General features: G+C 41.5%; 2 protein-coding genes across 3 annotated transcripts in view; one reads left to right on the forward strand and one right to left on the reverse strand.

Moving 5' to 3' along the window:
* LOC137294574 (uncharacterized) overlaps positions 1–298 on the reverse strand; it is a 41,951-nt gene extending 41,653 nt beyond the window's left edge. The window contains exon 1 of the mRNA XM_067825618.1: positions 123–298. Within this exon, the coding sequence (XP_067681719.1) occupies positions 123–284 (162 nt within the window). The 5' untranslated portion in view covers positions 285–298. The remainder of the gene's footprint in view (positions 1–122) is intronic.
* Positions 57–23,116, forward strand: LOC137294575 (DNA polymerase alpha subunit B-like). 2 transcript variants are annotated; one of them, XM_067825620.1, is made up of 17 exons: positions 57–195; positions 2,021–2,148; positions 2,595–2,680; positions 3,708–3,771; positions 5,236–5,348; positions 5,703–5,890; positions 6,558–6,646; positions 7,794–8,012; positions 9,131–9,176; positions 9,352–9,473; positions 15,829–15,867; positions 18,051–18,124; positions 18,693–18,798; positions 18,916–19,022; positions 20,401–20,460; positions 20,823–20,949; positions 22,050–23,116. In XM_067825620.1, exons 2-17 carry the CDS (start codon positions 2,062–2,064, stop codon positions 22,194–22,196), a joined length of 1,674 nt encoding a protein of 557 aa, XP_067681721.1. In that variant the 5' UTR covers positions 57–195; positions 2,021–2,061; the 3' UTR covers positions 22,197–23,116. The 2 variants fall into 2 exon arrangements, with proteins under 2 accessions (XP_067681721.1, XP_067681720.1); XM_067825619.1 differs by lacking the exon at positions 57–195 and adding an exon at positions 473–671.
* The last annotated feature ends 448 nt before the right edge of the window (positions 23,117–23,564 follow it).

Below are 23,564 nucleotides of genomic sequence, written 5' to 3' on the forward strand. Positions count from 1 at the left end.
CCAATGAATCTCACTAACATTCAAGCATTACTACGGTCGCAAGTGTCGTGAAGTGATGTCTGATCAGCTGTTGCCAGTGTTGGTTATACGTGTTTTGCAGAACGAGAATTAATGCTTTTTACCGAAATAGAATACGATGCACCCGTGTCGCTTGTGAGAGGGTCAAACGATATCTTCTCGACATCGCTAGCAACGGTAATGTTATATTCGGTGATGTCTCGCTTGAATGCAGGTTCGAGTTTCCCAGGTTTCACACCCAACTTGTCAAGGTTGCAATCGTCCATCTTGAAACTGGGGACGCCTCACTGCGGAACAGCAATTTCAAGATTTTAAGTTCAAATGAAAATACGTTGCGACTAGCCGAATACACAGTTTGTTCCTCTGGGTTCATTTATTGCCTTTTAGGAAATGGAGAATATGTAATTATTTTTATGTAGATTTACACAAAGTAAAACCTTTTCTGCTGACCTCCGTTATTGGAAACGGAAGTGAGTTGAAATATCGCGGGAAAAGCAAATATCAAACAGATAAAGAAGATACTGCCACTTTCAAGTTTCGTGTGTTTGCCAGCTTGATCATAGTAGATATGACTTCAGTTTCAGAAGAGGATCTCGTTGAAGAGTTTGATACGTTTGACATAGATCTAACTCAGCCAGAAGTAATTGATAAGTGTAAGCGAGGAGTTTCTCATTTAACACCCAAAACATACGCCAATAGGAATTATCCGGAATTATTTTTGCATAATCTGTCAATCCGAAACATAACGTGCTTACATACCGGGACAATCAACATTTTTGTGAATAAGATATTGTCTATTTAAACTAATAACAGCAGATGCATTATGTGGTATAATTACAAAGCCCCGAACGTGATATATGTCCTAGTTTTGAGCAGTGTTCAGTGGCATTGAATTTTTATTTTGTTGACAGATGTTACTAACAATTAGTAACATTCGAATATCAGACACATTAAATATCATAGCGTGTGTGATCGTTAACTGAATTACTGGACAAATTAACATTATTCAGTAACTTGGCGAATGTAAGTTCGTTCTGATTACAAGAGCACATTAAAACTGTCAGTGATACCAGTAAGATTAGTTGGCATTGTGATGTTTCTACGCGGTGACATTGAAATGCATGTATCATAGCTAAAAGCTAATACTATATTTTGCCTGTGAAGGAACATAGGCATGTTGATGCAAATGAAATAAATTTTACATAATGGCTCTAAACCTTCAGATTAATCAAATTAAATTACCAATTATTAGGGGTGAATGGGTAAGGTCACAGTATTATATGTATGATGTATGATCTAGAGTACAAAAGTTTCAGAACTGGTTAAAAACATGCATGTTCATAGGCAATTTTTGTTTGTTCTATTTGTTGTTTAACACTGTTCTCAGCAATATTCTGGCTATATGGCAAGGGTCTGTAAATAATATAGTCTGGACCAGACAATCCAGTGATTTACAGCATCAGCATTGATCTACGTAATATAACATCATGACGTGTCAACCAAATCAGCCAGCTTGACCACCAGGTTCCATTTATCATAGTCACCTCTTATAGCATGAGTAGCTGAATGCTAATTCTAACCCAGATCTCTACAGGTAGAGGCTATTATCAGTAGTAAACTTAAGTTACAATTCATTTGGCAATGCCTGACAGACAAATGTCTGGGGTTGGGTCTTATAAAAAGTTAAGTAACTATGTAAGTGTAGCATCTTGCATCATACGTGCACAATCATGTGTACCGGTATACATGGACACAAATATAGAGACCTCATCACTAGATAACTCATCTTATAATGTGAATTTCACTATTGTTACGATTATAAGAAATAGTTGTTGTTGGCTTTCTTGTATAACACTAAAACCAAATGTTTTAGTTACAGCAAGAACAGTGGAATAAACGTATTAAGCTTTTTGTTTTATATATATATTATTTTCATTATATATTTTACGATAGCTTGACTTCATTGTTTCATCCTGATATGACTGGTCATATAAATTTACAGTGAAGGAACTATGTGTTGTGCATCGCTTGGAGGCCGCCAAAATGGCTGCGGAATGGATGGCATTCTCATGCTCAGCAAAGAGAAACTTAAATCTAGACCTTGGATCTTTGGATTTATTTGAAAGAGAGGTTGGAATAATGTTTTATAATGATATCATATTTGCATGGCCAAATCTGTACCTTAGTAATGCTTCTTGACCACTTATCGTCTTGGCTGAAGTTCCCATTGCTTGCCTTCCTCTTAGGTAGTAGTCAGTGTACATGATATAGCACACTTTGGTAAGCTCAGCCAATAACGACCTATGTTTTAATACAAGAAGCAGCTGCTGATAGTGATTCCAAGAGACCAGACTTGTTGATATTCAAAAGTTTGAGATAGACACTTAGTTTCTGAAAATGACATGAAATGGTCGTTCAAGTTATCATCATGTAATTGTTTGATTGGCATTGCAGACGTTGGTGAATAAATACCAAGTATATGCATTCATGGATAACAATTTCTTGTTTATGGCATATGTCAAAGTTTGAACAAAGTTCTTTGAACATGACAACCATCTCTTCATTTGTTTCTTCAGCGACTCTCAAAGAAGGCCAAGGTACCGAAGGCTGTTCCATCCAAGAAAGGTCCAGTGCTTTATGACATCAATACCATAGAGGATGGGTATCCTTTTCCACAAAAAAACCCCAAACCCCAAACCCCAAACAATGCAAAACTTAATGTTAATAGGTAATGAGAACTCATGTTCCACTTTCATGTAATGACTCAATTATGACTTAAAGTATTGATGTCATTTTATGCAAATGTCTAACCCTGTGATAAGAATGAAGATTTTATGGATATCAACTTCTTTATATGAGAACACAACGTTTCGGAGTGAATGCTTACTCCTTCATCAGGTCATTGAGGATATCACCTGATGAAGGAGTATGCATTAACTCCGAAACGTTGTGTTCTCATATAAAGAAGTTGATATCCATAATATCTTCATTCTTATGCATTTCACCTCTAAATGCCCTTCAAAGACTTAACCCTGTGATGTTTTAGGCAACCCCAAGTCACTTTTTTTTAATACATTCACATGAACAAAAGTTCCCTAAACTAAAAGATGATAGCATAAGCATGTACATTCAGATTATTCAGTTAATGTGACAAAGATTGTCAAAATTGAAATTCACTTTTTGTCAGGTGGTGCGCTACCTTCAACAATCATACCATGAAAATGTTGAAAGTTATCACTGCAAAACAGTGGTATGTATTATGCAAAAAATCAGTGGAAGAAACTTACTGTTGATGGACTTTTTGTTTCAAAATCCCAGATAAATATGTAGTACCTTTTTGAGTACATGGTGGAAGAAAGTATACTTGCATAAAAGAATAGCCTTGTGTTTTATTTTGTTTTTAGCAGCATTTGAAATACTTGCCTTGCTTGGCCGACCACCCTTAACAGACTATTTTCTACATGGACTGCCAGATTTTCAAATTTCCTTGCCTGTCAGGTTAAAATTTAGGTATGTATGTGAACATGTTTTGTGGGCAGGTAAGTTTTGTTCAGGGCTGCAAGTTTTATGTCTGGCCAGCTCTGTTGTCATGGCTGAAATTTTGGGAGCTTTGTACCCTCATCAGTAACACTTGACAAACCTATTTTTGTCATCTCATTTGTATTCTCCCAGTCCTTAACTCAGGAAAGTATTGATGAAGAAGATGCTGCCAACTTGCTGGGAGCCTACACTGCCCCTGGTACTACACCCAAGGTAGGTACATACATTGGGAGATTGACATATAGGGTGCATTACAAGCTTTAGTCCTTTCTCAATCATTCTGTTGCCTGACTCACTCGCTGATGGGCAGAGATCCATAAAGGTCCCAGGGTAGAATAGGCCTTCAGCAACCCCATCCTCGATATCTCCAGGGTCTACGTTCCGATAAGTCTCCACTATACCCTAGATGCATCTATGGCTTGGCCTGAAAAATTTATTACCTCCCTTTGTTGGCTCTGCATTCTCACAGTAGCCAATCGGCTAAACCACCGTTACAACTGAAATTGCCAGTGTCAACAACGGTTGCCAAAAAGGTGACTATGCTTGTAAGAGGCGACTAATGGGATTATGTGGTCAGGCTTGCTGACTTGGTTGACATATATCATCGGTTCTCAGTTGCGCAGATTGATGCTCATGTTGTTGATCACTGGATTGTCTGGTCCAGACTTGATTATTTACAGACCACCGCCATATAGCTGGAATATTGCTAAACTCACTCGCTCGCTCACATTGATGGGCAGATATGGTCCTTGATGTATAGAAGATAAAATGGAAGGAATTTATGAAGAGAATCTTACAGATATATTCAGTGTCTGTCTGACCCACTGAAACTTCACAGGACCCACAAAATAGAAATCAAAGGCAAATTTCCAATCTAATATCTTATGATGTGCATTGAAATTATTTATTAACAAACGTGAAATTCATGAATAGCAAACAAGTGTCACCTGTCACGAGTGACAACTTCTGTCATTGTAAAATATACTGTCAAACATTAGGGCTGATGGCTTGTATACTTCCACCGGACAGTCAGTGAATCTGCCATAATTGTCAGAGGGTCAGACACTGTTTGTGGGGACATGGCTAGAGAGGTTGAGTCGAATGAGTGAAAAGAAAATGTTTTCCAGTACCACTCTAAGTATTTCCCAGGTATTTGACTTTGGCCTGTTATTTGTGGTACAGACACACCAGTGACTGATACTGTGTGCACCAAACAAGGTCATCGGGGTACATGGACACTCTGTATCAAACTGAGGACTGACCATCTGTTATATTGAGTTGTCTGTTATAGCCAGCATAGACTGCACTAGACGCGTATACCAACAGGATCCAAATTCAGTCACTGCTTTAAGGCCAGTAATGGAGTGCTGAGAAAATAAACATCACCATGGGATTTGAAAATGTTGTTGTATGAGGGGCTGACTCAATCATTTTGCTCTGTATATAGCTTCTAAACATACAAACTTGGAGGTATAAGAAGGAATTGGTAATTGAGAGTGTGGTAACCACACACTCAAAGAGCATTCATTGCGATGCATTAGAGCATGTTGCATCACAAAGGATGAAAATTACACTTGCAGTGTTGCGTGAATGAGATTACTTATCTTAGATACGAGGTCACAGCGCTGCAGATACCTTATTCACTTGTTCAAATGACAAACTGTTTTATTTGTTCAGGGGAACCTGCCACAGAAACGCCAACACACACCTGAGAATCTCCCAATGAAAAGATTCAGCAATGCCGTGCGAAGCCCTGTGCCATTTTCCCCACGAAGTTTCTCCCCTGCAAAGTATGTTTAACATTACTTGAACATTTTGTCTTATTTTTTAGGCATAATTTTTCCTTATCCTAACCCGTGCTTATTATGCTTGTCTCCTTCTATGTGAATGATTGTGGAACACATGAATCCCATGCAGTTCCTGTAAAGTGAACATAAAAGTTCATGAGTTGCCTACCTTTTCCCGCCAAAACAGTGATATGACTTGCCATGCTTGTGTCTCTCCAAAATAAGCCCATGCATTTTTACTTAAAAATTACATTTTCTGTTTATGCTCCGAAAGTGCTTTCCTCATTGTTTGTAGGTCCTTTTCTAAGCATATGACTTTGATTAGCATGTTTTATCTTTTGCTGCATTTAAATTCAGTGTTACACCTTCAAGGAAGTACTCAACTCGAACAAATGCTGGCGATGTTGTGTGTAGTTTTGGACCCACAGATAATGTCAGTTGGCAAGGTCAAGGCCAAGGATGTTCAGTGGGACCTTTTGACACAACATGCCATCTGACCACTCAGTTCAAACACATGTTCCAGAAACTAACAGACAAAGCTCACAGTGAGTGTTTTAGTATCGTTGTGTTCTGTTTTGTTGTGTTGTTTTGTATTGTGTTGTATTGATTAATGAAGGGAGTGATCAGTACTCAGAAGGGATATAGGGTCGGTGGGGTAGCCTAGTCGTTAAAGCATTGGATTGCACACTGAAGACCAAGGTTTGATGACCCACGTGGGTACAATGTGTGAAGCTTGTTTCTGATCTCCCTTACCATGACATTGCTGGAATATTGCTAAAAGCAGCTAAAAACTAAACTCACTCATTCAGAAGGGATTATCCAACTTCCCTTCTACTACCTCTAACATGCTTAATTGTTCAAGTAGTTTGACCTTTGAATGTCTTGTTGGAGAAATCTATGTGAATGCTCTTCCTTACATTGATGTCTCTTGTAGTGTAACAAGTTGTAAATAGAGTCAATGCAGTGGGGTAGCCTAGTGGTTAAAGCGTTTGCTCATCATACCAAAAACCAGAACTTGATTCCCCATGTTGGTAAAATGTGTAAACCCCATTTTCTGGTGTACCATGCTGTGATATTGTTGGAATATAACTAAAAGCGGCATAAAACTAAAGTCACTCACTCACTATAAATAAAGTTTCAGAATTCAGCTGAAAAAACAGGTATATGTTCACTTTCAGTAAAATTGATGTCTTTTTCCCATTGCTGTTCCAGTTCTGAATGACATGATAGAAGACATGTCTGCTGAGCTCCAGAACAAACATAGCATTGAGGAATACTCTCATGTGGCACTCCCAAACCAGGTCTGACCTTAATCTATCAATAATAAAAATTATCTTTCTGATAGGCGTTTCTCACAGCGCTGTTGTCTGCAAGTCGTGTATGTCCAAACAGAATAAGAACTATAGAGCCCTTCAGGGGTTTTTGGGTAGCCAAGTTGTGAAAGTGTTTGCATGTCAAACTGAAGACGTGGGTTTGATTACCTGGGTTGAGTGTGTTAAACCTGTTTCTGCCCTACTTCATGACATTGTGGGAATATTGCTGAAAACGGTGTAAAACAATGCTCACTCACTCAGTCATAGGACCCTCTACCTGAGTATATAACATAATGGTGTGCGTTGATGTTTGCTCACCCAAGACAATGACAGCACATGTTGAATTTTAATTGCATTTTTTATTTCTATCAATAATATCAATAAAATATTACACAGAATTTTAAGGTCATATGTCAGTACAGACTGTATAAAAGCGGGATGCCATGTTCTATGATATCCAATGCCTTGGGTGCAGTAAAGAATAAACTGTTCATGCATCAATAAAACAACAATTTATTATGGTTACTGAGTACCTTTGTCCTGTGTGGCTATGTGAGAAGGGGACTATGTATTCAGCAGTGTCCATCCATGTATACATGTCAGTACGTACATACCTCTTCTTGTTAATGTGATATCTGATGAACTCAGTACCCAATACCTTCAAATGTGAAGACTTCCTACAGTGGGGGATTAAGCAGACACCAATTGAATTTGGCGACCTTGACCTTATTTCCAAGGTCACCACAACACTTTGACCACTTTTCAAGCTCATGCACTTGCGATATCTCATGAAACATTGCACCCACTGTTTTCAGTTATGTCGATAGCTTATGTTTGCTGATTGTGCAGACACAAGCCATTTCAGCATCATGTATGTGGCGAAAAAATAAAATGTAGTTAATATGTTGTAAATATTTCATTCATCTTTAGTGGCGAGGGACACTTGTTGTCCACAATAAATGAAGGTCCGTGATGTCCACAAGAAATGTAGTTTACATTTTCAGACTTCGTGGAGGCATTTATAAAGCATTCTTACAATCCTGTCCTTAAGAGCACTTACAGGAGCATGGCGCTCAATAGGATGAATTTAGTATGCTCCACAAACATGTAAACAGTGATGGATTTGTTGTTTCAGGACCAGGTTACAGTGTCGGGTAGAGTCGGCTGTGACAGTAACGGTAAACTTAATGCCAAGTCTGTAATCTTGGAGGGGTCACGGGAATCGTCAGCAGGGAAGTGTATACCACTTGACCTGTCCAGTCTCAAAGAATACTCCCTGTTCCCTGGCCAGCTCGTTGCCCTTGACGGCAGCAACACCACTGGACAGAAGTTTGTTGTCAGCAAACTGTATGAGGTATGTGTCTTTTACATTGTAAGTAATGAGGGAATCATGGGTAGGTGTACCCTCAATGTTTGTTTATGCATAAAGAAGCATCGAGGGTACATTAACTCAGGGGCCACGAGGGACCAGTGAAAAATGTATTTATCTTACCAAACACCTAAATGTTAACTATGAATTGTTTGAGGCTTGGGTACAGAAATTCTTGTAGTCATCGCTAGATTTGGCAGATCAGAAAAAAACCCAACACATTTTGAGTTATCTCCTGTCAGTCGATGTATTCGTAAAACATTGACAATTTCCGTAAAGCATATGTGATTCAGTGTTATTCAAGATAAAAAATTACTACCACAAAGTACCAAATGAGTTTGGCATGCCCTGGGGGTTGCATAGAAATGTTAGTCGCTTGTAAGTGGGGTACATTGAAAGTAATAGAAGAGGGCTCAGGTAAGGTATGAGGTCAGATTTGTCTTAGTAAATGGGTTGTTGCTTGTTTTGATTTGAGGGAGAGACCTCCTCTCGCCATTTGTTCAAGGCTAGAAGCTTCATGTTCAGTGCTTTTTGCCTGTTTATTGATGGTAGAGATCGATAGCTGTTAACAGATATGGATACATTATTGACAAATATCAAAATAATTTTCAGTAAATATGTGAGGGGATTTATGAGAGAACATAGTATTTCACATCAAATGTTTGTGGTGACAAAATTTTGTATGGTTTATTTTGTGGACATTTAGTGTTTAGCTAAAGCCTTCATTCCTGCCTTTGACAAGTTGGTATATTGGTGCTTCATGTCATAAATCTTTCTTCTCAGTGACAGCAATTTTGATGATCATTCTTATTCGTCCATCCTTGATTCTGTGCAGTACAAAATTTTGAATGTTCAGTTTATTAGATGTGAGCGTCCATTTTGAATGCTTCCTTGGCCTGTTAGAATCTGCAAGAAAAACAGAAAGGCGACTTATTAACAAAAGTACTGTTTTGAGATACAAATCATATCCCACCAATAATATCAGGATACACATTGTATCACCATCCACTGTGTCGTTACAATCCCAGTATCTCTACTAATAAGTATCATGGACTGCTATGTTAGATATGAACAGATTCTTTATTACATTTCTTTTTCGACAGAATTCCCCTTTGCCCACAGCTGACATCAAAGTAAAGCAAGAAATGGGTGAGTTTCTGAGTCATGTAGAATTTCTAAATTTCTGAAATTGTAATATATTCTTGTCATCAAACAAAGGCTACAATTTCTAACCACATGCCATTGTTTCTCATTTGTAGAAACAACATTAAACATTTTCCCATGTGTAGCATAATTTAACAAAATGCTTCATTTTTGGTTCCAGATGCACCTCTGAGTGTTATGATAGCATCTGGCCCATTTACGACCTCCGACACTCTGACCTATGAACCCCTAGATGACCTCATGAAGTACCTTCAACGTGACAGACCAGATGTTTGCATACTGGTGAGATAAGCTTTCAGATCTGTTGCAATACTGGAAAAGTGTTTCCAATGACAGGAGGATCCAAGTTTTACAATTCGTATTAATTATAATACATTTATTTTTAACTTACCTTACCATAGGTCTTATGCATATTACCTCTAGCTTCGCTAAACGAGATCAGACAGTTGTTGATTCGCCATCCCCTCGATGGCTATCTCATGTAATCTACGAATGTCGTCACGGAAGTGAGGTAATCTCTGCACTCGCGCGAGAGCGCAGAATCCAAAATTCACTTTTACCTTTAGCGTTCGTGCAAACGGACGTGTTGGTTTGCAGTTTTTCTACTGTGTGGAGTTTCAATAAAGTTGCTACTCCTTGGTAGGTATGGTTTGTATCCCCTCATTATGTATCAAAGTCAAGTCTTACAAGCATTTAATGTGCTTACCTTGCTACCTCGTGTTGTTTTTTTTTTCTCACTCAGGCATGGCTTGTCCGTGTCGTATGTGAGAACGGCATGGCGGTAGGGTGTAGTTCATCTTGTTGGTTGTTTGCCCTTCATGTTTCTGCCCATGCTTGGTCATTTTCACTTGTGTTTTCGATATTTATCATACCATTTTCTGCCATGAATTTCAGCGTAGCGAAGGCAGCCATTGTGGTTGTCGTTTTTCGCTGCCCCGCACTTACGGGTGTGTCTATTTTTTACGTAGGGGTGCAACTACTTTCTACATTTTTATGTAGGGGTTTTTTCTCCTAGTATTGTATCAACATGTCGTCAAGTCTCGGTTTCTTGTCTGTTACAGTTTCTGTGTATGACTCGACACTTTTGTACTGTCTGCAAGGGGCAGAAGTCAGCCAAAGACCCACATCCCTGGTGTCTGGATTGTGCGTCCGCTGTTTGCTCCATTGATAATCGGTGCCTACACTGTCAAGCGTTATCTCTCGCCGATTTCAAGACCTTTTTGGCGGTTCGGAGGAAACGTTTTACGCAACGTAAGAGAAGAATGTAGTCGCCAGCGTCTTCCTTGGGATCTTTACCTGACGACCAGGATCTACCACCGCCTTCAGTACCAGTATCAACGCCTAGTGTGGGGCGCTCATCTATTACGCCGGCGCGCTCCTCTCCAGAGCCTACGCGTTCGGACGCCTTTGTAGACTTATCTCACCCGGATGCCTTATCCCATCCCGAAGTTCAGAGGCTTCTGCGATCTCTCTTGACACCGGGCGCTGCTGTACTCCCTACCTCGTCGTCTACATCTTTGCCAACAACAGCACCTAGACTTACGCCAGCGCCGTTGCCTGTCCCGGCGCCACTGCCTGTCCCGGCGCCTTTGTTTACGTCAGCACCGGTGTTTTCGTCAGCGCTTCTTCCGACGCCAGCGCCTGTACCAACGCCAGCGCCAATGTTGTTGCCGGACCCAGCTCCTATGCCTACTTCTTATCGGATCCCCAGAGTGTCTCATACGCTGACTAAAGAAGAAATGTTACAGCGCCAGTTGGATGTAGAGCGCGCTCGTCGTTTAGAAGCTGAGCGCTCCCGGCGCAGATCTCATTCTAGGTCCCCGAAGGGTCGGCGCTATCGTTCTCCACACCGTAGGCGCCGGCGCTCCCGGTCTGTTTCCTGCTCTCCAAGGCGCTCCTTAGAGGAAGACTCACGTACCAGAAGTAGACGTAGAGTGCGATCTCGTTCAAGATCACCACGGCGTCTCTCTAGATCCCAGCGTTCGCGATCGTCGGAACCACTGCGGACTTCCTGCAAGGAATTTAACACTAAGAACTCTGCTTCCAACTCTAGTCAGCGACGAGAATCAACCTCTGTTTCCTGGGAGGATCACGAGGAACAGTTCTTTTGTCCAGATTATGAGGAGGAACCTGGCAATGATGGTGATAGTGATGGCACCTATCTTCCCTTAGCTGCTGTCTTTGAGTGGATTGCCGATAGATTACCGGACTGTCCTTCCCCTTCTTCGGATTCAAGCAACCCGGCGTCGATTCACTTGTCTCCCGAGTTACTTATTCCACCACACCCTATGGTGGCGGATGCTGTTGCTTTGTTAGACTCGGACTTTGCGAAGTTATCCTTAAATCCAACCATCAAAGCGTCGAAGTCTAAGAAATCAGATTATAAAGTACACAGTCTGGATTTTGCTGACAACGGGGCGGTGCAAGACGATTCAATTAAGAGGTTGTCAGGCTCTACTCTGTCATCTTACAGAGTTCAGGATTCAAAGCTAGCAGCTATTGATACGGAACTGAAACGTATGCTTAAACCTATCTCGGCGCTTGCGTCAGCCACCTCCGCTGCAGCTTTGGATTTATCGGAGGATAATGCCTCGAGGGTGGATCATTTAACTACCATTTTTGCTTGGCAAGGTAGAGTCCTCATGACCTGCTGGGACATTTACGCGCGGCGCTAGCCATGACTACTACTATGCACCGATCTGGATTTTTAGATGCTTGTTCTTGGCAAGAGGAATTCAAACGACAACTACTTCGTGCACCATTTACGTCTAAGTTCCTCTTTGATGAAAAGATACCGACGGTGTATAAACAACATGCCGAACTCACTAACACGGAAGTGGCGCTGTCAACCTTCGAGGCCTTGGGCTCTGCATTTCGTGGCCGAGCCAGGGGTAATGCCAAGAAAAGATATGTACCCAGGAGAGAGTTTATCCGTTCCTCGTTTGGGAGGGGACGAGGTCGTACCAAGGACTCAGATGTCCAGTGCAAGCCTCAAGAACGCGGCAGGGATGCCCCATCTACGTCCGGTCGAGGTAGGGGCAAGCGTCCCTACTCCGGCCGCTGAAGCCATGGACTACTACGACTGGGACCTCCCACCCCCAGTCGTACCAGTTCATCCGACCCCTGTAGGTGGGAGACTAGGGATCTTCTGGGCCAACTGGACATTCCTGGAAGACCAGTTTGTTTGCAAGATCCTGAGGGCTGGCTACAAGCTGCCACTAGCCAGAGCTCCGCCGTTGACTACCACTCCCCTGTCACGAGTGTACTCAATAGATCAACAGGTACTTATACTAGGAAACATCAACATTTTATTAACAAAACGTGCTATAGAGATAGTGTCAGAACCCCATCACTCCCCGGGGTTCTATTTACCCATCTTCCTGGTACCCAAGAAAGGTTCCACCAAAATGCGGATGATTCACAACATGGCGACTTTCAACAGCCTGTATTTAGCCGAGCCCCCGCATTTCCGAATGACGTCACTGGATCAGATCCGAGCCAAATTGTCACCCGGAGCTTGGATGGCCAGCCTAGATTTACAGGATGCTTACCTGCACGTTCCTATTTTCCCACGCCACAGGAAGTTCCTGCGTTTCATATTCAACGGAGTACACTACCAGTGGCGAGTGCTGCCGTTTGGAATTTCTACGGCCCCGTGGCTTTTCACTCAGGTCACACTGCCTGTCAACCGGTTTCTGCACCTCCGGGGGATAGACTTCGATCCTTACATCGACGATTGTTTTCTAAATCACTGCAATCCTCAGTTGCTACGCAAACAACTGGACTTCTCCACACGCCTACTTCAGCAGTTGGGATGGATTATCAATATCGAGAAGTCGCAACTGGAACCAACGCAGGAGTTAACTTTCATTGGGGGGTTGTTCCTGACTCGGCTCAATCTGGTCAGGGTCCCTCCCGATCGATGGCAGAAGATCCTCGCCTTTACGGATCGAGCTCTGTCCTTACCTCTCACCCTCAGAGAATGGCAGTCTGTTGGGCTTGTTGACGTCGGCGCAAGACCTCACCCTCAGAGGACGGCTTATGCTGCGTCCACTACAGAGGTTCCTATTACCATTCATTCGGGAGAACGACCTCCAGTCATCATTTCTTCTACCCCCGCACCTGCATCAGTACCTCAGGTGGTGGACGGTAGAGTGGAATGTCTGCGCCGGTGTTTGTTTGACAAGCTTCAACCACGACCACGAATTGTTTGTAGACGCATCCCTCTTGGGATGGGGCGCTCACTTGAACGGCCAGACAACCTCAGGGCTGTGGTCAGACGCCGAAAGGGAGTGGCATATCAACAACCTGGAGATGCAGGCAGTCATCCTAGCGGTCCGCCACTGGCTACCGGTTCTAACAGACTCCAGACTCCTGGTAGCGTCCGACAATTCCACGGTTGTGTGGGTGATTCACAATCAGGGTACAACCAGATCCAAACAACTTCTGGACCAGATGTTCCTGTTAGCGGATCTGGTAGACAGCAACGGCATCGTGATCGCGGCTCTTCACATTCCCGGCTGCAAAAACATTCTGGCAGACGCCCTGTCGCGCCCCGGCAAACCATCCCCGACGGAGTGGATGCTTCTTCCGGACGCATTTCGCCAAATTTGCTGGCAACTCGGGAGACCACTGGTAGATCTTTTTGCCACCAGTTTCAATCAGCAGTTATCTCCTGTGCCGGATCCTCAGGCGTGAGCAGTCGACGCGATGTCTCTGTCATGGGAAGGCCTGGACGCATATGCGTTCCCTCCTCCAGTCCTTCTCTCGGATGTAATCGCCAAGATCAGACTGACGCAGAACCTCCGACTGCTTTTGGTCGCGCCTTGGTGGCCAGCCAGCGGAGACCCTTACAAACTTCCAGAGTGGTTGCATCTTCTTCGACATCCACACAGTCGACAGCTGCATCCGGATCCACTGCGATTCCATCTTCACGCATGGGTCATCTGCAGAGGGCATTAAAGGCTAAGGGCTACTCTGCGCACGTGGCGAACGTTATAGCTCGCGTGCATAGAGTTTCTACCCGTTCTTTATATGACGACAAATGGCGCTCTTTTGAGAATTTTTGCGCACAAAGATCTCAAGATCCCATGGCAGCATCTCCTCAGTTTGTGGCACAGTTCCTTCTCTATCTACGGAACTCTAGACATCTCAAAGGCAGTACCTTAGGCACCTATTTGTCAGCTTTGAATTCTGTCCTTGCTATCAAGTCAGATACACAGATCTCCAAGATACCGGAACTTATTGCGCTTCTCAAAGCTTTCAAGCTGGAAGACCAGAAGGCCAAGTTCCGTCCTCCAGCTTGGGATCTTAATGTTGTCCTTCAACATCTCAGAGGGCCGCCGTATGAACCATTAGAGGAAGCCTCCTTTGAACATCTTTCCAAGAAGACGGCTTTCTTACTATCATTGGCAACAGCGGCTAGAGTCAGCGAGATCCATGCTCTTGACGTTACTCAGATCCGATTTGAACAGTCAAGACACGGACGTGTTCATTTGGGTTTGCTTTGGGATTTTGTGGCTAAGAACCAGCTTCCCGGGCAGCCTAACAGGCTATTTTCCATCCCTCCTTTGTCTACGATCCTGGGTCATCATGACTTGGAGGAGGAGCTGCTATGTCCAGTCAGGGCTCTCAGATGCTATATTAAAAGGTCAGCCTCTAGGAGACGATCTCGCAAAAGGTTATTCATTCCCTTTGCCACTTCCTGCAAAAGCGAAGTAAACAGAAATACTATTGCTCTCTGGCTCAGATCGACTATCCTGGCGGCCTATGACGACAAGCACCTGCCTCATCCGGTAGCAAGTAACCCGCACGAGATCAGGGCCTTGGCGTCTACGATGGCCCTCCATCAGAACTGCACAGTACCGCAGATCATGGAGGGCTGTTTCTGGAGGTCATCAACTGTCTTCGCATCCCACTACTTGAGGGACCTGGCAGTTGAAGACGTGGAGGGGCACCTTACCATAAGGCGGTGACTCCCTCCCAACGCTGGATGCTCCTCCCCACTTTGGACTCTTCGGACCTTCTGGTTGACGGTAAAAGTGAATTTTGGATTCTGCGCTCTCGCGCGAGTGGAGACATCACGTCACTTACGTGACTACATTCGTAGATTACATGAGGTAGCCATCGAGGGGATGGCGAATCAACGACTGTCTGATCTCGTTTAGCGAAGCTAGAGGTAATATGCATAAGACCTATGGTAAGGTAAGTATTTAAATATCTAAAATATTTAGATTTTAATAACTTTTGCATTCCATGCCACATTTCCTTGGATCAGTGTGTACCCCATTTCTTCACAAAATTGAGAATATATTTCTTGGAGACATTTCACTTAGATACATGACAGCAACAGCATCCACAACTTTGGATTTTTGAACATTGGCTTTGGAGATCTCCAAGAAAGTTGAACTCGGGTTTTGCTAACTTTTGTTATAAAGATGTATGAAGCAAAGAAACAGTGCCCATACATTCATGGCTATAGTTAAAGTCATACACTACCCTTTCTTCCAGTCATGGGTTAGTGCGTCAAATACTTCTTATTTTTACAGAAATTTTCAAAAGAAAGTATAATGTTTATTCACATTTCATGTGTGTCATTTATAGTCAGTTTGTCATTTGACACAATTTTGTGTTTCAGCTTGGACCATTTGTAGATACCAAGAATGAAGAGATAGAGGTTAGTTTTCCTTTAAATATATATGTAAGTGTGGTGGAATAGCCTTTTTGAAGAACTGTCATATTTTCCTCATGAATTCTAGTGACTTTTACCTGTAATGCTTCTAGCATGGGCTGGATGGACTGTGGTGCACAAGAAATATACATATACTATTTTTATTACAAATAGTCTATAGGTTGGCGTGTCACATCACTCCTTTATCGACAGTAGACTGTTTTTGTGTTTTCCTTGGTAGGCATGCAGTTTGGAAATTGAAATTAATATCTTCATGGCACATGGAGCATTATCTTCTTGTAGCAAGGGAGTAACCTGACCAAAGTGAGTGAGTTTAGTTTTACGCCGCTTTTAGCAATATTCCAGCAATATCTCAGCGGGAGACACCAGAAAATGGGCTCCACACATTGAACCCCATGTGGGGAATTGAACCGGGTCTTTGGCGTGACAAGCGAACACATTATCCACAAGGCTCTCCACTGCCCCGTAACCTGACCAAAAAGAAGTCAGGTTTCTGTGCTAGGGACAAATAGCAAAGACTATTACATGTTACATACCCTTAATGTCCCTCCTGTTGATTAGGGGTGAAATGATATATGACTATGTTAGTAGAACCGTTACATTTTACGTTCGGTGTAGGATTCACCCTGTTGCTGTTGACCAATCAGGTCCTACCTTTCATATCACTTACACAGGCTTCTGTCAAAATTCCAATCTTTCTGTCAAGACCGTCTGTAATTTAGAAATATGTTGTAATAAAGTGGTTCTTACGGTATGAAAGAGATCAAAGTATTTGGACATGTTGAATTCAAACATGAAAAGAAGAAAATCACTGTCAACACCAATAATTATTTAAATGTAGATACTTTCAAACTGACCAAATGTAATATTGATTTCATTGTGTGATTTTGATAGGACTCAGCATAAACTTGTTGATCCAACCAAAATATACATCAGATACTGCATCCTGTTTCACCGTTTCAGCAAAGGTGAAAACTTGCCTTTTTTTATATAATAAGTTACCTCCCTTGTCCAGAAAGACAAATGCTTTTTTTCACCATACAGTAACAGGCCTGTGATACTTTCCTGAAATCTGTTTTTATCAGTGTAGGAAAGATGTAGAAAATGTACCCTGTCCAAAGGATTGGCTGGTCAATTTTTTTACCAGTCCTGCCAAAATCGAGCCTTTCCTCCAAATATAGAGACCCGTGAAGGTGTCGGGGTAGAATAGGCCTTCAGCAACCCATGCTTGCCATAAAAGGCGACTATGCGTGTCATAAGAGGTGACTAACGGGATCGGGTGGTCAGGCTTGCTGACTTGGTTGACACATGTCATCAGTTCCCAATTGCGCAGATCGATGCTCATGTTGTTGATCACTGGATTGTCCGGTCCAGACTTGATTATTTACAGACCGCCGCCATATAGCTGTAATATTGCTGAGTGTTGCATAAAAGCAAACTCATTCACTCACTCCAAATATAGATGAAACACCATTTCAAGACTTAAAACTGGTTTCTTTTATCTCAAGCCATCATTTAAAATGTGCACACGGAGCTTGGACTGTTAAATCTCTAATGGAATCTTCTTGTTACAACATTGCAGAACTTGCCTTCAGACAAGTAATCAACATCTCCAGGATCTGAAAAGTCAGATATGTTCTTGTATCAAAGATATCTCATCGATTTCATTTGCAATAACATTATCTGTTTGATTATTCTAGTTATTCTCCTTTGGCAATATTCAAAAAGGTTATAATCATTATATATATGACATTGCATTGCTAAAACTGACCCGAGGACAGATTAGAGTGAGTGAGTTTAGTTTTACGCTGCACTCAGATATATTCCAGCTAAATGGCTGTGGTCTGTAAATAATCGAGTCTGGACCAGACAATCCAGTTGGGAACGGCAACTGGGAACCGATGACGTGTCAACCTAGTCAGCGAGCCTGACCACTCAATCCTGTTAGTCGCCTCTTACGACAAGTATAGCCGCCTTTTATTGCAAGCATGGGTTGCTGAAGGCCTATTCTACCCCAGGACCTTCACGGGTCAGTGAAGATTTGTTGTTTAATTTTTTAACCCGTCCTTCACAAAATTGAATATGTGTCCTGCATTTGCTTGTCTTTTCTGTCATTTTTATGATTCTTCAGTGTAAAGCATAACAATGATTACTATTCTGTTTCACAGAAGGGTTCTGTTACCTGTACATTTGAGGAAATCTTCCAGAGAAATATCGGCCAAGTGGCGGCCATCACAGAAAGGTGAGAAAGACTGAGCTGGATTGGGTCACACTGGGCATGATCAGTCAGCCTTTGTCTTTTGATCTTGGGCCAGTTTGTGCATGGGTCACTTTAGGCATGTGCCACTTTAGACTTGGGTCACTTTAGGCTTGGGTCACCTCAAGTTTCCCTTGTTTGTAAGGTGCCCTCTTGTGATCTGTGCTGGAACATGTCTTCAGGATTCTGTTGCTTGTTGAAAGAGTCAAATATATTGTATGGGGTGGTCACATACTGTCAAACCCAGCATAGAGGGATATTTCATGGATTTATGTCAGCTTACAATCTAAGTGCCGTTTACTGACAAATTGAAGCTTAGACGTATTATCATATGCTCATGGGTATTTTGATAGTTCATTCAGTACAAAACACTGAAAGAAAACATTAAAACCATTGAATCATTGGTCCTGCTGTTAATGTAATGCAAGTTATCTCTACAAAGCTACTCAGAAATTTTACAGTTGCTTTAGTCTTTGAATATAAATGTATCTGCCTAAGAATAGGTTTTATGAAACCTCTTTACTTTTTTATATCTTCTATCCTTATTTTGTAGAATGAAGTGTAAACTTATTGTGGTGCCATCAGGGAGAGATGTTCATCATTCTGCCGTCTACCCTCAACCTCCATTACAGATGAATGTTAAAAACTTTGAATCAAAGGTCAGTCAAAAATAATAAAGTGAAATCCCATGAACATGAACCTTTAGTTGATATTGGAAGACGAGCTGAATATTGTCAAGAATGTCAAGCTGCATATCATTCCTTTGTCTTGTACAGAATGTGATGTTTGTGTCAGACCCCTGCACGCTACAGATCAACAACACTGTGTTTGGGATCACGTCCACAGACATCCTGTTCCACCTGGGTCAGGAGGAGATATCTTTGTGAGTAGGAACAGTTTGTGTGGGTTGGAGAAGTCAGGTCAAGGTCAAAACGTGAAAGACAAGTGTTTTTCCTAACCTTGAGTCTTCGGGGTAAAATCAGGTTATGACCAATGGCTGTAACAAATCCACCATGAGGCAAATACAGTGAGACCCCGGATGTCCAGACACATTTGCTTTTGCGTAAATTGTCAAGACAACTGAACATCTGGCTGTCTGGATTTCTGTCATCCAGGCTTCGTTGTTGAAATGGTAGCGAGCATGCACTTCTTGGATAAAATCACTTCCAAAACAGCATGGTCATTTTAATTTGAAAATTACAACTCACTTAGTGTCAGATATACCATACCATGCTGATCGGTCATTAGTCCAGATTAGAAGACCTTGTTTTGTGTCAAAACATGTGGACATTCGTGCTTCACTTTCACGGTCTGCGGAAGATGAAAGCTTTATTTGGATAAGTGAGTAAATTTTGTGGTGATTTAGGGGTTTGTGAAATTTACCATGTGGAAATGGAAACCGAATATCCATTATAGACAGTCACTTTTTTAGTGTTTTTATGAGAAATGACCAGAAGGCAAAGTTTCCGGATATTGGGGGTCCCGTTTATCTGAGGTCTCACTGTATTATAGGTTTTTTTTATTATGGTTAAGTTTTTCCATGTTAATGTAAGGTTTAGTGTGGCTCTTGTCAGTTTTCAGAGTTATGATCATATCTCATATATTGAACCAAAACGGGCCAAACTGAAGGCCTTGTACCACCATACGTGTACGATAGTGTACCGTTTCACCCCTACTTGATTTGTGTATCAACTTGGGTCCATGTTACAAATTCTGGTCACACTTACTGATGGAGAGATAATGCTTGGTGGTGCTTGGTTGATTGTATGTCATCATGACTTGATGGTGTGAATGGTTGCTGACAATATCAGTCACTGGAGTGTCTGGTCCTCAGTTTATCCTGTCACATGCCACAGTGACATTAGCAGAACATTGCAGATTTAGAATGAATGGAGGAACAAATATCACACACCAGAACATGTCACTGAAAGTTGTCAGACAAACGTTGTTGATCATTTGTGACACGTCACTGAAAGTTGTCAGACAAACGTTGTTGATCATTTGTGACACGTCACTGAAAGTTGTCAGACAAACGTTGTTGATCATTTGTGACACGTCACTGAAAGTTGTCAGACAAACGTTATTGATCATTTGTGACACGTCACTGAAAGTTGTCAGACAAACGTTGTTGATCATTTGTGACACATGTCACTGGAAGTTGTCAGACAAACGTTTCACTGGTAACATCTGAATTCTGCAATGAATTAATAGGTGTAACACTGAGGAATGGTATAACTTTCACTTTCTTTATTCTGTGTCAGCCCCCCAGGTTCGGCTGACAGACTGGGGCGCTTGGCCCAACACATGCTCTGCCAACACAGGTAAGACACTGATAAAGAGTGCTTTTGTAATATATCTTGAATATGAAATACAACCGAAAGTTGCATAATGGTTTGTGAAATAGTTTCATATTTCATTGTTTCAGGAGAACTTGAACAATTCTGTTTTTTTATGAGCTATCTCTACTTCAGGGATACATAGTTTTTATTCCTTTACTTAATTTGACTGCATAATGTTATTAGAATACTTATATTCAGTTAGCTTTCCCAAAATAACAGTGTTTCATTCAGTTCTGCCATTGGGTTGTGCCAGAGTCCCAAACGTTCTTTTGGACTCTTCAAGAATACAAATGTTATACTGTCCTGCAAGAAAATGAATGATTTAACGCAGTTGTCTGTTGCAGCTACTACCCACTCTATCCACCCCACGAAGATGTCAACATTGACTACGACCACTTTGAAGTGTACGGACGTATGCCAGTGACACCACATGTGCTTGTCGTACCCTCAGATCTGAGATACTTCGTCAAGGTAACATATGTGTGGTTTTAACTTACACCCAAGGCTTTAAATGACATGAATGGTCTCTGTAATGACATCCTTAGGTCTGTAGTGATGTGATCACGCGGTGTATCATTGTTGATAATGGGGCCGATGGGTAGCCTAGCGGTTACAGGGGTTCAAAAATATGTTGAAAAGTCATTTGCCCCATGCCAAGTGACTTTTCAACAAAAAGTTACAAGACAGTAACTTTCCTTGACCAATTTTTCACTTGCCCTGATTTTATGACACAATGCGTGATGTTACTATTTACTGGACTATTTATCGAAGAGTGATAAATTCACTCTCTACTATCTCTACTTTATTATTAATGCAAACCTTAATAGCTTCATAATGAGCTGATATGAAATTAAATAAAGATTATTTGCAGTTTCAAACCATAAGTAGAAATTACCTAGTAGTCCACGGACAAGTAAGATAACATTATTTGATTGCCCGAAATGAAAACTGACTTGTCCCTGGCGTCGGGCGATGGGATTTTTTAACCCCTGGGATAAAGTGTTCGCTGGTCACACTGGTTACAATGTGGGAACCCATTTCTGCTGTTCCCTGACCTGATATTGCTGGAATATTGCTAAACACAGCATTAAACTAAACTCATGCACTCATTGCTGATGCTATTGCCTAGACTGAAGACTGAATAATAGGCCAACCGATCATAACATAACTCACACAATGAAAGAGGAGCTTTAAAACATACAAGTCCACAAGAATTTGTTCTTGGACCTGATCTTCGAACTGTGATGATCGTAATTGCCTCATGCTAAGAACCAGTGAAGATGCGGGTTAGAATTCAGTAACAATGTTTGTCGTGAAAGACAACTTACTGAATCAGGTGGTCAGCCTCCGTGACTTGGTTGACACATGTCATCGTTGTGTAGAATGATGTTCATGTTCTTGATCACTGGATTGTCTGGTCCAAACTTGATTATTACAGACTGCCACTGTGTAGCAGGAATATTGCTGAGTGCACTATAAAACTGAATTCACTCACTCGTTGTGCTAAGATTTTCTTTTTTTTGACAGCTGCAGGTGCAAATTGAGACTAATCTATAACGTAACTGTTGTAGGACATCAAGGGGTGTTGTGTGGTGAACCCTGGACGTGTAGCTAAGGGTCAAGTTGGAGGCACATACTGTAGACTTGTTATCCCCTCAAATGCCACAGACAACAAACAGCCTGTGTCCACCATTGCTGCTCAAGTCCTTCGTGTGTAGCCTCATCTCAGCTGAACAGTTCGCTCAGTGATGACATTGTAAATGTAATCAACCAACACTTCAAGTGGAACCTCATCAGAGCTTAACCTAGTGGTGAAAACATTCAATTGTAATGCTGAAGACCTGGATTTGATTCCCCACATGGGTACAGTGTGTGAAGCCCATTTCTGCTGTCATGATATTGCAGCAATATTGCTAAAAGCAGCGTAGAACCATACTAACACACTCATACTGAGTTGGACATTATTCAAAGGATAGAAGAAATACCGTTAATTCAAGTCTCATTTTAGAATTTAAAATGATAGTTTTGTCTAGATTCCTGACTTTGTCAAATATTTCAGACTAAGACAGATATATACATATAAGTAAATGTGAAACATTTGTCTTATCGTCAGATTTACATTTAACATGGGTTGGTGCATGAGGGTGATCAAAAATACATTATTACGATAGTGAAGCCATGTGTTGTTTGAAAAATTATGTCTTAAGAAAGATTAACTGGCACTGCCTCCATGGGAGAGGGTGTGAGCTCGAATCTTGAATGGGACTCAACCCATCAAAAGTACTAAAATCTGTACTTGACTGGAAAAGTGTAATCCCCAAATTAACGTGTTACAGGTTGTTGTCATGTATGTAAATATCATTACCCTGTACATTGCTTAGTGTTTTCTTACAGGATGCATACTATTGCATGTTTATTAACATACATTTATGTTTTCTATTGACTCTAGAATACAGTGTATGTTTTCCATGTGGAACTTGGAACTGTTCCACAGCATAGTTGAGCAGATTTTGTTGTACTAGTGCTATGTAATATTTTTTATATACATAGTATTCTGATCTTTCAAGGTTAGAGCTACAAATGCATTTTGTCTACTAACATGTATGAACAAAAAGTATGAAGTAAATATTTATATGTATGTATATGTTGGTTTTCTTTATGTCAAAGGAAGTTTGATTGAGTAACTATACCGATCAGATGAGATGGAACATTTCTGTTGCTATGTTCTGTTTTACTGTTTGCCCTTAAACAATATTCTTTCAGTGTCTCAATTCTTATTGTATTGAGATCAGATATCTTAGAACAAGCAGGAAAATGGGTCACAACTTGAATGAAAAAATGACTGGCATGACAGCTTTTTGATAAGGGGCAGGATGGGGTGCAACAGTTTATTTTCACCTGAGACCAAACGGATCCGTCTATGATAAAATACATTTTTTATGACAAAAGGAGGGGTGTGCACTCCTGCACTACCCGTCTGGATCTGCCTATGAAATATTACACCAGTTAAAGTTTGGATGCTTCTATTTCTGACTAGTTTAAAATAATGGGTACCAACTACACTGTTGCTAAATCAAAATGGCTGA

This window comes from Haliotis asinina, chromosome 8, assembly GCF_037392515.1.
Source record: "Haliotis asinina isolate JCU_RB_2024 chromosome 8, JCU_Hal_asi_v2, whole genome shotgun sequence".
In the NCBI taxonomy this organism is placed as follows: Eukaryota; Metazoa; Mollusca; class Gastropoda; order Lepetellida; family Haliotidae; genus Haliotis; species Haliotis asinina.